At 41.1% G+C, this 14385-nt stretch overlaps 1 protein-coding gene across 9 annotated transcripts in view; it reads right to left on the bottom strand.

The window, feature by feature from the left end:
* FARS2 (phenylalanyl-tRNA synthetase 2, mitochondrial) overlaps positions 1 to 14385 on the bottom strand; it is a 540850-nt gene that overhangs the window by 177334 nt on the left and 349131 nt on the right. Inside the window, exon 8 of one of the 9 annotated variants that reach the window (XM_036257559.1) lies at positions 3772 to 3939. The exons of the other annotated variants lie outside the window; for them this stretch is intronic. Coding sequence (XP_036113452.1) covers positions 3787 to 3939 — 153 coding nt within the window. The 3' untranslated portion in view covers positions 3772 to 3786. Of the gene's footprint in view, positions 1 to 3771; positions 3940 to 14385 lie in introns of those variants that run through there. 9 annotated transcript variants of the gene reach the window in all.

Below are 14385 nucleotides of genomic sequence, written 5' to 3'. Positions count from 1 at the left end.
GTATGGGGTTCAATGAAGCTGTTTGTTTGAGAGAATTTAGAAAAATCTGAAGCAGGAGACAAGACAGGCAATTCCTATGATAAATCCACAGGAAACAGCTTGGGTGGGCCTGAAAGTTGGGTGGGGCAGGGACTCAGGAAATCACCAGGGCGGGGCAAACAGCGTAAACCAGGTTGCTGGAGTACCAGATATGGTGCCTGTCTTCAGGCCCCAGGGAAGGGGTCACCAAAGGAACAATGGCCTCTGCCAGAAATTCTGTGCAGGAGAAAGCTGCCCCTCTAGCTCTTGACCTGATGCCAAACAACTCAGTCCTTGCCCGTATGTCTCTGGTGCCTTTCAAGCTGCCTCCCCCACACTGGAACCAGTCTCAGCATGGCTTCTTTAATTTCGTAGTTGTAGGACTTTCATGCAGCTTGATTTCAGGTGGTTCTGAATGATGGTTTTTCTATAATTTAGTGGTAATTTTGATGAAGATGTGGGAGGAGGCAAGTACTGCATTTACCTACGCCACCATCTTGACCAGAAGTTCTCATTTAAGAACATGAATTAAAGACATATATTATGTAATTTAACAAACCTATGAGATCAATATTATTGTCCCTCTTTAAAAAATGAGAATACTGAGGCTCAGAGAATTAAGTAATTAACTCAATGTCACATAACTGAGATTTGAACATGGGCAATCCACCTCCAGAACTCATGACCTTGAGGCAGTATGGGCCATTAGACCTAAAGAATGTTAATAGAGGCTCTTTTTAAAAGGAATACATGGTCTTCCCTGGCCAGTGGTTAGAGAGTCAGCTCATGTTTGGAAGAGTATTGGGTTCAATTCCCAGTCATGAGCACGTACCTGTGTTGCAGGTTCAATCCCAGCCCCAGTCAAGGTGCATGTGGGAGGCAACCAATCAATGTGTCTCTCTCACATAGCTGTTTCTCCCCCTGCCTCCCTTCTACGCTATCTAAAAATCATTGGAAAAATATCTTCAGGTGAGGATTAACAACAACAACAGAAAAAGAGTTCCATGGTCAAATAAGTTTGGGAATTGCTAGTTTCAGGTTTCTTACTCAGAGCCTTTAGAACACCAGCAGGTCTTGTGAATCTCCAGGTAAGGAAAATCATGTCCCCAGATTTAGTTATGAAATCTTCTTTTTAAAGAACACAGTATGGAATATGTTGTGGTGTAAAGGATAAGCTTTGAAGCCATATAAATGAAATTTCATAATTATGGGTCAAGCAGTATAGATTTTCTAAAACAAGTCAAATGTTTGCAAACCTCATTTTTTAATATAATATTTTATTTATAGAAATCTATTAGCTTATGATCTCACTTATTCCTCACTAACCTGAAATGCCATCAACTAAAATAAATCTTGTTGTTATAATTCTATTAATCAGAAATTCTATTAACTATCACTGCAACACATCTATAACGGGAAGATAATAAAAAGTAATCATACACGGGTGAGATATTTTTACATTGACTGTTTTAAATGCTCTTCAAGACTACTGTGGTGAAATAGAAATCACTGTATTCCCATTTTATTGATGAAGAAAATGAAGCCCAAGAGGTAGAATGACTTGGAAAAAGCTCGAGAGCTACCACGTCAGTGCCAGAGCATGGACCCACTCTTCATAGAAACCATCCCAAAGTGCTGCCAGACTGATTATGTCTGCGATCAACTGACTAAACACCATTTTCAATGCAGTTTTTGTATTAAATGCATTTTGTTTTCTTATTTTTCAGTCATTTTAAGAGTAGTCATCTAGTTCCCAGTGAGCCACACATTTTGATTAGCCCCATTCCTCAGCAAGGGTGGTTTGCAGAGACTGCATCATAGTAAGGCTCCTAAGTAATTTGGGTGAGTCATAGTATGATTCGTAGGACTTTAACACATTAAGGAACCAATCCTAAGAACCAATAGCCTTTAAAAAAGAAATATGGAAGGTTTTTGTTTTTTTTTTTAATTTGATAAAAAAGTATTTCTTTTCCCAACAAAACTCACTTTTCTTTTCATAGAGTCATTCCTAAACATTTCTAGCACCCTGTTTTGGTATAAAAAAAGAATACAGGAAGGGAGATATTACAATAATAAAAATAACGTATTTTTCTTCCCTCTGCTGCCTCTTGTCATTTAGTTTCCATGTAACCTAATTCTTATTCTGATCAGAGAAGAGGGAGCTGAGAACCAGGATTTTATTAGCACCATCGATATCCAGCCCTGCTCAGGCGCATGCACAAACACAGTCCTCTGGTTTCTAATTATGCATTTTTTCAGATGAGCTTCTCTGGCTGCCGTCTATGCAGTTGACAAATAAAGTAGCTTTTGTTTTCAAAGATTTATTTCAAAGGCCTCTTCATTAAATGCTACTTGGGGGCAGGTACATATCTATGGAAGGTTAAAATAAACATGCTGCTAAAATAAGTTATCAAGGAAATGTGCCAGTGACAGAACCTAAGATGGTCTTTCTCCAAAGGACACATTTAAAATACATACACACACTTACAGGCACACACATGTGCACGCACACACACACACACACACACACGCTTCAACTACATGAAATTCCTAGGCAGAAAGAAGTAAGTGCTTGAAGACATACAATTAGAAAATGGATGGCTGCTTGTCTGCTTGTTTTGATGGTAGGGTTTGTGGGAAGGGAGAGATTATGTTGCAAAAATTGCCCAATTCTTTCCAAGACTCTGGTGAATTCTGCTACTTCTGTTTTACAGCTGGTCAAATAAGAAAGTAAAAGGAAGAGGGGAAAGTAGCCAAAGAGGAGGGATCTGACTCTGTCTCTAACTTCTTACCTGGACAGGCAGAAACTCAGGCCTGCTGGTGCCCTTATGTGCAGACTCAAGGTGAGTGGAGGAGGGGGAGGCTCTGGAGGAGGAGGGGACTGGGCTGTTCCAAAACAGAAATAGATATGTCTCCTGGAAAAATCCATCTTTCTGCTTTTTAATTCCGCCACAAGTTGGATGAAAAAAACATTTAACCCGCCCTGGCCAGTTTGGCTCAGCAGTTGGAGCATCAGCCTGTGGACCGAAGGGTCATAGGTTCAATTCCCGGTCAAGGACACGTACCTGGGTCGCAGTTTGAGCCCCAGTCCCCAATCAGGGTCATGCAGGAGGCAACCATCCATGTGTCTCACATCGATTTTCTCTCTCCCTCCCACCTTTTCACTCTCTCTCTAAAAATAATAATAATAAATCAATAAAAAAATATCCTTGGGTGAAGATTAACAACAACAATAACAAAGCCATGTAACCCTTAGACAGCCACAATCATTCCCTCAGAAAATAAGTGCAAGTGCCTCACCTTGAGGGACACAAAAAAAGCAGCCGCCACCACAGGCACCCCCAGTGAAAACAGCGCCAGGCCTGCGCTGAGCACAGACCAGATCGCTGGGCTGTCATGTAGACACACTCAGAGCGTGACCCAGACTGTCTGCATCTGAGTCTGGCTCTACCGCTTACTGTCAGGTAATGTGGCCATGAGCCTACTCAGTGATCTGTCTGAGTGTTTCCTCACTTGCATTTTGGGGATATTAACAATATCTATGTAATAGGTTTTTATGTAAAGTGTTTAGAACAGTTCCTGATATGAGGATCTGTTAAACAAACAAACACATAAATAACTCTAATCGCTAATATAGGACAGAAGGAGCTGGTTTCTGTTACTGACCAATTTTACTTAATAATAAGTTAAATGACATCCATGTTTCACTGGAAGTTCAAGTAGTCAAACAAATGAAATACCTTGGAAATAGAGCTGTCTTCATTCATTTTACAAATGGGGAAACTGAGGCACCAAGAGGACATACTTAGGAATGTTGAACTTCTGCAAGTTCTGCCAAGTGCTTCCCACCAGGATGTACCACCGCAGGTGCTCTATAAGAACTGATGGCCTGGACTGAATTCCCTGGGGTCTGACACCTAACTGGGGATGTAAACGAGATAGAAATATTCTTTACTCTAATTTCATTCCTTTTAGATTATAATTGCTAAAAAGGAACAGTAATACCTTTGGCATTCTCAACCACTTCATTTTTACAATGACATTTTTTAAAGCATGGAAATTATGTACTGAACATGGAGAACACTCATTCATCAGTAAGATGTTTGTTTGAAGAGTGTCACTGGTATACTGATGAATGATGGGAAGCTGGAAAATCCCAGCCGGGGCAGCACTTTCATTTCTTACAGTCCTTCAGGCCTTGGCTACGCACTCCTTCAATATGCCTCAAACATCTCTAAGTGTGTTTGCCTGGTTACCCTGCTTTGAAAAAAACTCAAGCCAACAACAACAAAAAAGGACATACTGCATCAGAGAATCAGCCTGGTTGAGCACCCTTTTGTCAGCATACATCATAAACTTCATTATTCCATTTCTCTAACATTTTTAAAAAAATTTTTTAAACATTTTTTCTTTATTGATTTTATTTATTATTATTATTTTTTTTAACCTCACCCAAGAACATTTTTCCATTTTTTGTTCAGGTAGAGTGGGAGGGAGGGAGAGGAAGAGGGAGAGAGAGAGAGAAACATCAATGGGAAAGGGACACATTGAGTGGCTGCCACCCACATGACCAACTAGGGCCAGGGACAAACTGCAACAGAGGTACGTGCCCTTAGCGGGAACCGAACCCGGGTCTCTCTGGACTGCAGGCTGATGCTCTAATTGCTGAGCCAAACCGGCCAGGGCTCTCTAACTTTTAACATAAAGGATTATCCTATTTTGCTGAAAGATGGTAAAAAAAAAAATTTTTTTAACTGTGGTAAACATTATTTCTCTTTCAGTAGATGAAATCTGATTAAGAGCTAGCCCAGTCATTGAGTTTTACACCAGTAAAACTCACTAGCATAGAGATATTTGGCAGCAAGGCTCCGCCACAAATTATCAGACTGAACCACATGAAATGGCTAATCGTTGACTATTCTGATCTGCCTCAAAAGCAACATCATATGATTCGACTTGAGAATTATGCAACATAAAAAAAGTCGAAATTCTCTAAATCTCAGTTTCCTCATCTATAAAATAGGGATACTTAGTATTTTTTTATGGCATTATTATACAGATTATGGAAACTATATGAAAAGTACTTAGCATAGTCACTGTGAGTACATTGGTGCTTAATAAAGGTTACTCGTCATTTGTAGTAATAATATTAGCATCTGGAGCTGATGCTAACTCACTGAAGTAAAGCTGACCAGGAAGTACCCTACTGTGATCCCAGTGAAAAGTACACTGGGTCAAAAGGCAGTTCCATTTTTAATTTTTGGGGGAAATTCCATACTGTTTTCTTTTTTTTTTTTTTATCCTCACCCGAGGACATTTTTCCATTTTTTTGTTCAGGTAGAGTGGGAGGGAGAGAGAGGAACAGAGAGAGAGAGAGAGAAACATGGATGTGAAAGGAACACATCGAGTGGTTGCCACCCGCACAACCGATCAGGGCCGGGGACAAACTGCAACCGAGGTACATGCCCCTAGTGGGAACCAAACCCGGATCTCTCAGGACCGCAGGCCGACGCTCTAACTGCTGAGCCAAACCGGCCAGGGCCCATACTGTTTTCCACAGTGGCTGCACTAGTCCGCATTCCCACCAGCAGTGAATGAGGGTTCCCTTTTCTCCACATCCTTGCCAGCCCTTGTTGTTTGTTGATGTATTGATAGTAGCCATTCTCGCAGGCTCATGAGGTGATACCTCATTGTAGTTTATATTTGCATCTCTCTCATGATTAGTGACATTGAGCATTTTTTCATGTCTATTGGCCATGTGTATGTCTTCTTTGGAGAAGTATCTGTTCAGGTCCTTTGCTCATTTTTTAATAGGATTGTTTGTCTTTCTGGTATTGAGTGGTATAAGCTCTTTATATATTTTGGAAATTAACCCCTTTATCGGATGTATCATTGGGAAATATGTTCTCCCATACAAAGCGTTCTCTTTTCATTTTGTTGATGGTTTCTTTTGCTGTGCAAAAGATTTTTAGCTTGATGTAATCCCATTTGTTTATTTTTCCTGAGATTCCCTTGTCCTCAACACATCTGCAAAAATATTGCTGCAAGAGATGTCTGAGATTTTACTGCCTTTTGACCCAGCAATCCCACTTCTGGAAATGTATTCTAAGAATCCCAAAACACCAATCAGAAAGAATATATGCATCCGTATATTCATAGTAGCATTATTTACAATAGCCAAAATCTGGAAACAACCCAAGTGTCCATCAGCAGATGAGTGGATTAAAAAAGCTGTGTACATTTACACAATGGAATACTATGCGACTGTAAAAAAGAAGGAACTTGCCCTAGCTGGTTTGACTCAGCAGTTAGAGCGTCGGCCTGTGGTCCAGAGAGACTTGGGTTCGGTTCCCGCTAAGGGCACGTACCTCGGTTGCAGTTTGTCACCTGCCCTGGTTGGGTCATGCGGGTGGCAGCCACTCAATGTGTCCCTTTTACATCGGTGTTTCTCTCTCTCTCTCTCTCTCTCTCTCTCTCTCCCTCCCACTCTCTGAACAAAAAATGGAAAAATGTCCTCGGGTGAGGATAAAAACAACAAAAAAAAGAAGGAACTTCTACCCTTTGCAACAGCATAGATGTACCTAGAGAGGATTATGCTAAGTAAAATAAGCCAGTCAGAGAAAGACAAATACCACATGATCTCACTAATATGTGAAATCTAATGAACAAAATAAACTGACAAACAAAATGGAACCAGAAGCATGAGTCTGTGGGACAGACTGGCTGGTGCCCGAGGGGAGGGAAGTGGGGGTGACTGGATAAAGAAGGTGAAGGGATAAGCTGAAGAACATATCCATATTCCCCATAGACAAGGACAATGGTGTGGTGAAAGCCAAGGGAGGGGGTGGGGAAAGGCGGGACACCTGTAATTATGTCCACGTTAAACATTTTTCTCTGTACTTTTTTTTTTTTTTTTTATCCTCACCTGAGGACATTTTTCCATTTTTTGTACAGATAGAGTGGGAGGGAGAGAGAGGAAGAGAGAGAGAGAGAAACATCGACGTGAAAGGGACACATCGAGTGGTTGCCACCTGCACGACCAACCAGGGCCGGGGACAAACTGCAACCGAAGTACGTGCCCTTAGCGGGAACCGAACCCGGCTCTCTCCGGACCGCAGGCCGACGCTCTAACCGCTGAGCCAAACTGGCCAGGGCTAAACATTTTTAATAATAAAATAAAGTGTGTCTCTTGTAGACAACATAAAAAACAAGTACACTGGGAAAGAAGACACAGGCTCCTTCAGAAGAAAGCACCCTCCCAATGTCACAGGTAGCACACCCCACGATTCCCTGCGTTTTCCTTCTCCCTCTTCAGCATTAATAGCAGCAGCAGTTTTCACAAAGCAGCTGTCAGCTGGAGAAGGTTCCAGAGAGCAGAGCAAATAAGCCGCCCAATATCTCGCACACACCTGGCGAGGAAGGCTGCCTGTGTGGCCCGAGAACGGCACCCTGCGGGACACCGCTCAGCAACAAAACCGGCTGCTGCTTCAGCAGCAACACTGGCAGGCTGGACTTTTTTTAGACTGACTTTTAAAAAGATAAAATAAAAACCAAAATACAACCCATGTAAAAGCTTTCTGAAACCCACTTTTCTGCCACTATGGCCTACCTTCCTCTTCCCTTGTTTTTTTTGTTTGTTTGTTTTTTTCCTTTTTCTTCTTCTTCCTTTTTTATATCTTTTCTTTTTTTTATATCTTTTATATTTTAAATCTTTTTGCATTCCTAGTCAAGACAGCACTCACATGTCCTGAAATTGTTTCTTGTGCATTGGTTTTCTCTCCCCTGCTACATTGGGCACACTCTAAGGCAGGAGCAATCCCCAGAGCTGGGCACACACCAGGCTCTCAAAAAACAGAGGTAAATAACTGATTCTGCAAACCCGCTGTGAGCATGAGAATGGCTCCTCCCCTCTGTCATTCTGCACTCTTTTAGGCTGCAAACCTTCAAAACAGCCAGGTACGTTTTGGTTTCTTATAAACTTTGTCATGCTGCTGTGATTCCAAGTACTTGACGTAATAATTTTACGCTCACTGAAGGATAACTTTCCAGAACCAATGACTATACAACCTCCCCAATGGTTCTGTTACCCTTTATACCAAGCCAATGTGGGTTTTGCTAACCTATGTTCTCCACTCATTGCACACACTAACAGATATTTAAGATATACATGAATTAACAGAGATGGAGACAAGTACTCTCCTTGGAAGTGAAGAGGGCTGCCTGGAACCTGAAAGGTGAAGTTCATTCCCTGAGAATGGCTCTCTCAACCTTCACATCATGAAGAATGGTCTCCGGAAGCATAGTGATAACTTACATCACAGCACTGCCCGGCACTATCCTGTACACATAGTGATTTCACAAGTAAAGTAAGGACTCAGTTACTCCTGTCCTGTAAGTGGGGGGGAGTATTACGCCCATTTTACAAAGTGAGAACCTGAGGTTAAGAAAGATTAGGCATCTGGCTGCAGAGCCAATGGTGGACAATGCTGCTGCCATTTAGGTATTGGTTAGGAGTGGGTAAAGCTGTGAGGACAGGGCTACTGTGTTCCTGTCATCAGTTGTCTTTCTGGTTGACTGGACCACAGTATAATAGAAATACCTCGAAGCCTCAGTTTCATCAAATGAAAAATGGGGGTAATACAATTAAAAACACCTATCTTAAACTGAAACTCCACCTTTTCTTCCTATGGACTCTATGTTCTGACACAGAAAAACAGATGAAACCAAGAGCAGAGAATAAAAAGAAGATAAAGAAAGAAGAGATGAGTACCTGATTTCAAATGGGCAGGCAATGTTTAAAAATGCTGTTTTATTTTTAAGTAGATTTTCAGGGTTATGTAAGTCTTATTTGTTGCCATGGTGATTACTACTTATCTGTGTATAGAAAGGAAATAACCATAGAGAAACGATCAGTGATTCAATGAGATCCACAGTGCTGCTCACAGACTGCCGGGCGCACACATCCCTCCACACAGGATGTAAGAAATGTATTTAAATGGGCAGAAAGAAAAACATTGGCTTGGGGGGAAAACAACTTGGTCCTTCTGCTGAACCCAGAGATAAGGCATTAAGACCTCACTATTTTTCCTTTTGGTGGACAAATCCACTCTGGTATAAAGTAAGAAATATTAAAAAAATTGGTACATTTATTATTACCTTAAAGTAGATACAGTGACTCCTAATAGGGCAAGAGGAGAAGGCTTTACACAAAAGCATTTAATAGACTCACTTAAATACATTATTTAATGTACTAACATGGAAATTACAGCAATCATAGTTAGGATTTATTGAACCTTTACTATATGTCAGGCACTGTGCTAAGAATTTTACATATATTTAAATTGATTGATGTTTATGGAATTATCCCATTGGGAACTAACAGTACCCCCATTTCACAGGGGAGAAAACAAGCCCAGAGAAATCTTACACAGTATAAGTAAGGTGTAGAGTTGCGGTTTATTCAGGCAGTCTGGCTCCAGAGGTTATGTCTTACCATTATTCTGCTTGTTTATCTTTGTATCTCCCTATTAAATAACTTTTTTTTTTTAAATTGAAAAGGTAATGAAATCCAATTCCCCCAACTTCCCTCAGTCTGTGCACAAGCAGTGACAGGCAGGCCAAGTGCTCGGAAGGGGTTTGTTTGAGCACAATCCCACGGGTCCAGAGCTCCCTTCCAGGGGTGGATCCCCGCCAGGGAAGAACAGGTCATGGCCTGCGCTGCCACCGGTGAGTCAGGGAGGAGGGGTGCTGGGGCCCTGGTTGAGAACGTGCTCTTAGAAACTAGCAGCAAACATGCTGAGAAAGAAAGTGTTGGGCAGCCATCAGAGGATCTAACCACTGTTCATTCTTATCCAAATAGAATGGGAGTGTCATTAGAGTTCAGGAAACAGTCACTAAGATTTTTGGCTGCAAAAGGACACTATGAAAGATACAATGGCAATAAACATTTTTTTCAAAAGCTACTACTAGTTATTAGTATATCCTGCTTTTTGGATCTATGTTTAGTAAAGGCTCCATGGTCTCGCCTCCTTATAGATTTAGTATACAGTTTAATGAAAGAAGTGAATGTAATTCAATCCTTTAGAAATGATTGAGAAGAGAAAAATAAATATGATAAAATTCATCAAGTTCAATGACATATTCCAGGCAAATCTTCTATTTTCCTTGCTCCTGCCATGGATTCAATCTTTTGTACAAGCGCCCTGCTTCCTTTCAGTGGGAATGGTATTTAGAAACCAAGATCTGGTACCCAGTGTGCTCAAGGCTACTATTGTATCACTGTTTTTAGGCCCTTCAAGTGGGCGGAGCTACAGAGGGGGAAACACACACACACACACACACACACACACGTTATTTTCCATCTAAAAAATTCATGAGTGTATCTCACTACCTCAAATTCTAATCTAGCAATCAGGATTTATTCTTGCCCTTCTTTGTCTCATACCTATAACTCCTTTCTTCAATACTGAGAAACCCAACTCCCATTATCTTTAGTATTATTTACTCCTTTGCTCAAGAGAGAATAAACAGAAGATAATCACAGAATTACTCATCCATGCCATTATATATAAAAAAAAGACCACTCTGGCTGGTTTGGCTCAGTAGTTAGAGCATTGGCCTGCGGTCCGGAGAGACCCGGGTTCAGTTCCCGCTGGGGGCATGTACCTCGGATGCAGTTTGTCCCCGGCCCTGGTTGGTTGTGCGGGTGGCGACCGCTCGGTGTGTCCCTTTCACATCGATGTCTCTCTCTCTCTCTGTTCCTCTCTCTCCCTCCCACTCTACCTGAACAAAAAATGGAAAAATGTCCTCGGGTAAGGATGATAAAAACAAACAAACAAACAGACCATACAGACTAGAGTTCAATATTGTTTATAGTCTTTTTTGGGGGAGGGGGGTAAAACTTACTTTCAGTAAAATGTATAAATCGTATTTTATGAGTTTTACTATATGTGTGCATTCTGAGAATCTAGCCATCAAGATAAAGAACAGTTTCTAGTCACTCTAGATAACACAAAAGCTGTCTAAGAATCACAGAGGCACAGGAGGCAGCTTGAAGGGCTCCCATTGGCCAAATGTGGGAAAATGAGAGGCTCAAAAAAAAACAGGGAGGAAACTCTTCTTATAGTGGAATGTCAATTATAAATATCAATATTCAAAAAGATAAAAAGGGAAAGCTCTTCTTGTAGTGGAATGACAATTATAAATATCAATTTTCATTAATACTCACTAAAACCTGTGAGAGAAATTCAGAGTATTACCCAGTAAATAAATTACTTATTATTTACAAAGGGAAAAGGGTAATTTCCTGGTGAAGAAATCTGGCCTAACGATCAGAGCTCGCCACCAATAGACTGTCAATAGGGTGAAATGGTACTGCACCCCCCGCAACACAGTTACTGAGAACACGGACGTCACCCCTCTGGTCTTCCTATGAAAAATGCACAGAAACTACACAATTCCAACTGAAGCCTATTCTACTATTCCAGATTAAAGAAGACCAAAGTTGTTATATTTAGATATAACAACTAAATGCACAAAATTGTATTAGATCCTGGACCAGGAAGAAAATAGCAATAAAGGACGTTATTGAGAAGGCTGACAAAATTTGATTATGGGCTGTGCATCAGCTGTTGAATCAACATGAAATTTCCCGACTTTATTACTATACTATGATTATGTAAGAAAAATTTATTTTTCTTAGAAAATACATGTTAAAGCATTTAGGAGGAAAGAGCATGTGTGTGCTACTTGATCTCAAATGTTCTAAGGGGGCACATATATATGTATATGTATATATATAAATACTATATATATAATACTATGTATCATATTCATATGTGTGTGTGTGTGTGTGTATTCAATGCTCACAATTCACAGATTCTGTATTTGGCCATTCTCCTACTCCCTAAAACATACTTGTAAGCCCAAATCAACACTCTCGGCACTCCCGTGGTCATTTGCAGACATGAGCAGAGTGGCGAACATCTGGGTTGCCTGACTCACATTCTCAGCTGAGTCTGAACAAGGCAGTGCTCTGGCTTCTTGTTTCAGCTCTCACACTGCAAACAAGTATCCTTTTTGAAGTCTACTTAGTACCACATTTTTCCTATTTTTGTGCTTTGTGTTAGTGGTTTCGATGTTTAAAATGGTCCCCAAGTGCAGTGCTGAAGAGCTGTCTAGTGTCCCTCAGTTCAAGAAGACTGTGATGTGCCTTATGGAGAAAATACCTGTCTTTGATAAGCTTTGGTTAGGCATAAGCTACAGTGCTGTTGGTGGTGAGTTTAGTGTTAATGAATCAACTCTAATATTAAACAGGTGTCTTAAGCAGAAATACACCTAAAATAAGGTTATACACTGATTGGTTGATTAAAATGATGTAATCAGAGACTGTTAGGAACCTAATCCTATATGTTCCCCAAAAACTTCAGTTTGGTATTCAGCATTCAGGGCAACTTTATAGAACATGACTATTATAATAATGAGAATCAACTGTACATGCACACACACACCTGATCTGCATAAAGGGCATTGCTTGGCCCATAGTCAACATTCAATAAAAGCTAGCTATCATTTCCACTGAGAGAAATGGAGTGGACAGGAGCCTTCTGAAAAGAAGCAATGGAGCATGACTGTAATCCCAGTGAGAGCAGGGACTGTCGTAGTCACCAACTCAAAGACTGAGTCCAGACTCTGGGTCACAACAGACTCAACCAAAATTTATGAAATCAATGAACCAATAAATAATTGACTTCAGAGAGCAAAAGTCCTATGCGACTGTAAGAAAGAGGGCATGAGGGAGGCAAGGGCAGGAGACAGGATAGGAATGGACAACTAGTGAACAAAAAACTTGCATACCATGCTCAGGAGTTCAAGACTCATTCTTCATGCAATGGAGAACTATTGAAAATGTTAAAACAAGATAGTAACATCCTGATATGTGGATGATGATGGCTGGAAATGGAATGAACCCAGAGTCAGGGAAACCAATCAGGCTGTTGTTATAACTGTGCTTGCTAGATGCTCTCACATGTGAAGCTGCCTAAGCATCAACAGGAACATGTTAAGAAACAAATTTCTAGATCCCATCCCCAAAGATTTGAATTGGGTAGATCTACGATGAACAGAGAAGTACTGAAAAAAATCAGAAGCAAAGAAGAGGGAAGATGAGAGATTTCATGTGAGATGACCTTAGTTTTTTCCAGCAAGAAAATGAGGTTATTTGTTCAAGGTGGAGGGTAGGGGAGGCTGTGGCCCAAATCAGGAACTCCCAATAGCAAACCGCACATTGTAGAGGGGCAATCAGCTCTGCTGTGCTAATTTTATGTTAGGCATGTTCAATATGGAAACAATATGTTCAAACAGAGAAGAAGAGAATTCTGGGGTAAACAGAGGAAAGGGCTTGATTATGTAAGCTGGCAGAAACAAAAGAATGAAGGGACTGAGGTGTTGGTGAGAAAAGAGGGGGCTCGGTCTGGACTTGACGAAGCAAGAAGTGAGGCCTGGGGGTGCAGGCAGACTCACAGCTGGGCAAGAAACAAAGGGTGAAGAGAAGGCTGAAGAGAGGGCTTGATGGAAAAGTGGGGGTCGGAGGGGCAGAACAGAGGCTGCGCTGTGAGAGGGGCAATGGGATGACCTAGTGTGGCTGTGAAGGAAATTTGTGAAGTCAAGTGGAAATGCTTTCTGTCTGATTTATAGAAGGCCAAGCAACTGGGCATTGCTCCTAGGGTGATGGAGAAAAACCCAGCCAAGTGCCAGAGCCATTAGGCCACGCAGGAGGATGGATGATCAGATGATAGCAAGGGAGGTGGGAAGAGGCTGTTATCCCCGGAGGGCTCGCGATTCAGTCATCTCCGAAAGTGCCAAACTTGGGGAGCCCTAGTCAAGGTTCATGGTGCCGTCTTTCCAGCTTCTGTGGCTTCAGAGGGCGGGCTCTGCACTGCAGTCAGAATGCTTTCCTGTTTGACTCAGCGATCTTTTCCATTAGATTAGCTGTTACTCTTTCAGAGCTATTTAAGTATCTAAATCATCTTTTAATGAAAGTATTACACCTGTATGTCACAAAAGAGGCATGAATTAAGTCAGATCAAAATGAAACTGACATGTGTTTAGATTAATGCAGGCCCCCAACCATAGTCTCACACAGTCCTACAGGCTCTCCTCTGATTACAACACAACTAATTAGTCAGTAAATAATGTTTGAGGCTCTACCTCATTTGTTCAGTGTCCAACTTCAATTTACACACTAATGATTGCACACTTGCCTTTAATAGATGTGGCATGTGAAAGCAGGTAAAATAAATGAATAACCATTTAAGTGTAAAGTTAACACGTCTTCATGAGAAATCTAAAAATGAAACAGCCAGTGAA

Source organism: Molossus molossus, unplaced genomic scaffold (genome assembly GCF_014108415.1).
Source record: "Molossus molossus isolate mMolMol1 unplaced genomic scaffold, mMolMol1.p scaffold_m16_p_12, whole genome shotgun sequence".
NCBI classification, from domain to species: Eukaryota; Metazoa; Chordata; class Mammalia; order Chiroptera; family Molossidae; genus Molossus; species Molossus molossus.
The sequence above is the reverse complement of the archived record's forward strand: the minus strand, read 5'-3'. Positions and strand labels throughout refer to the sequence as shown.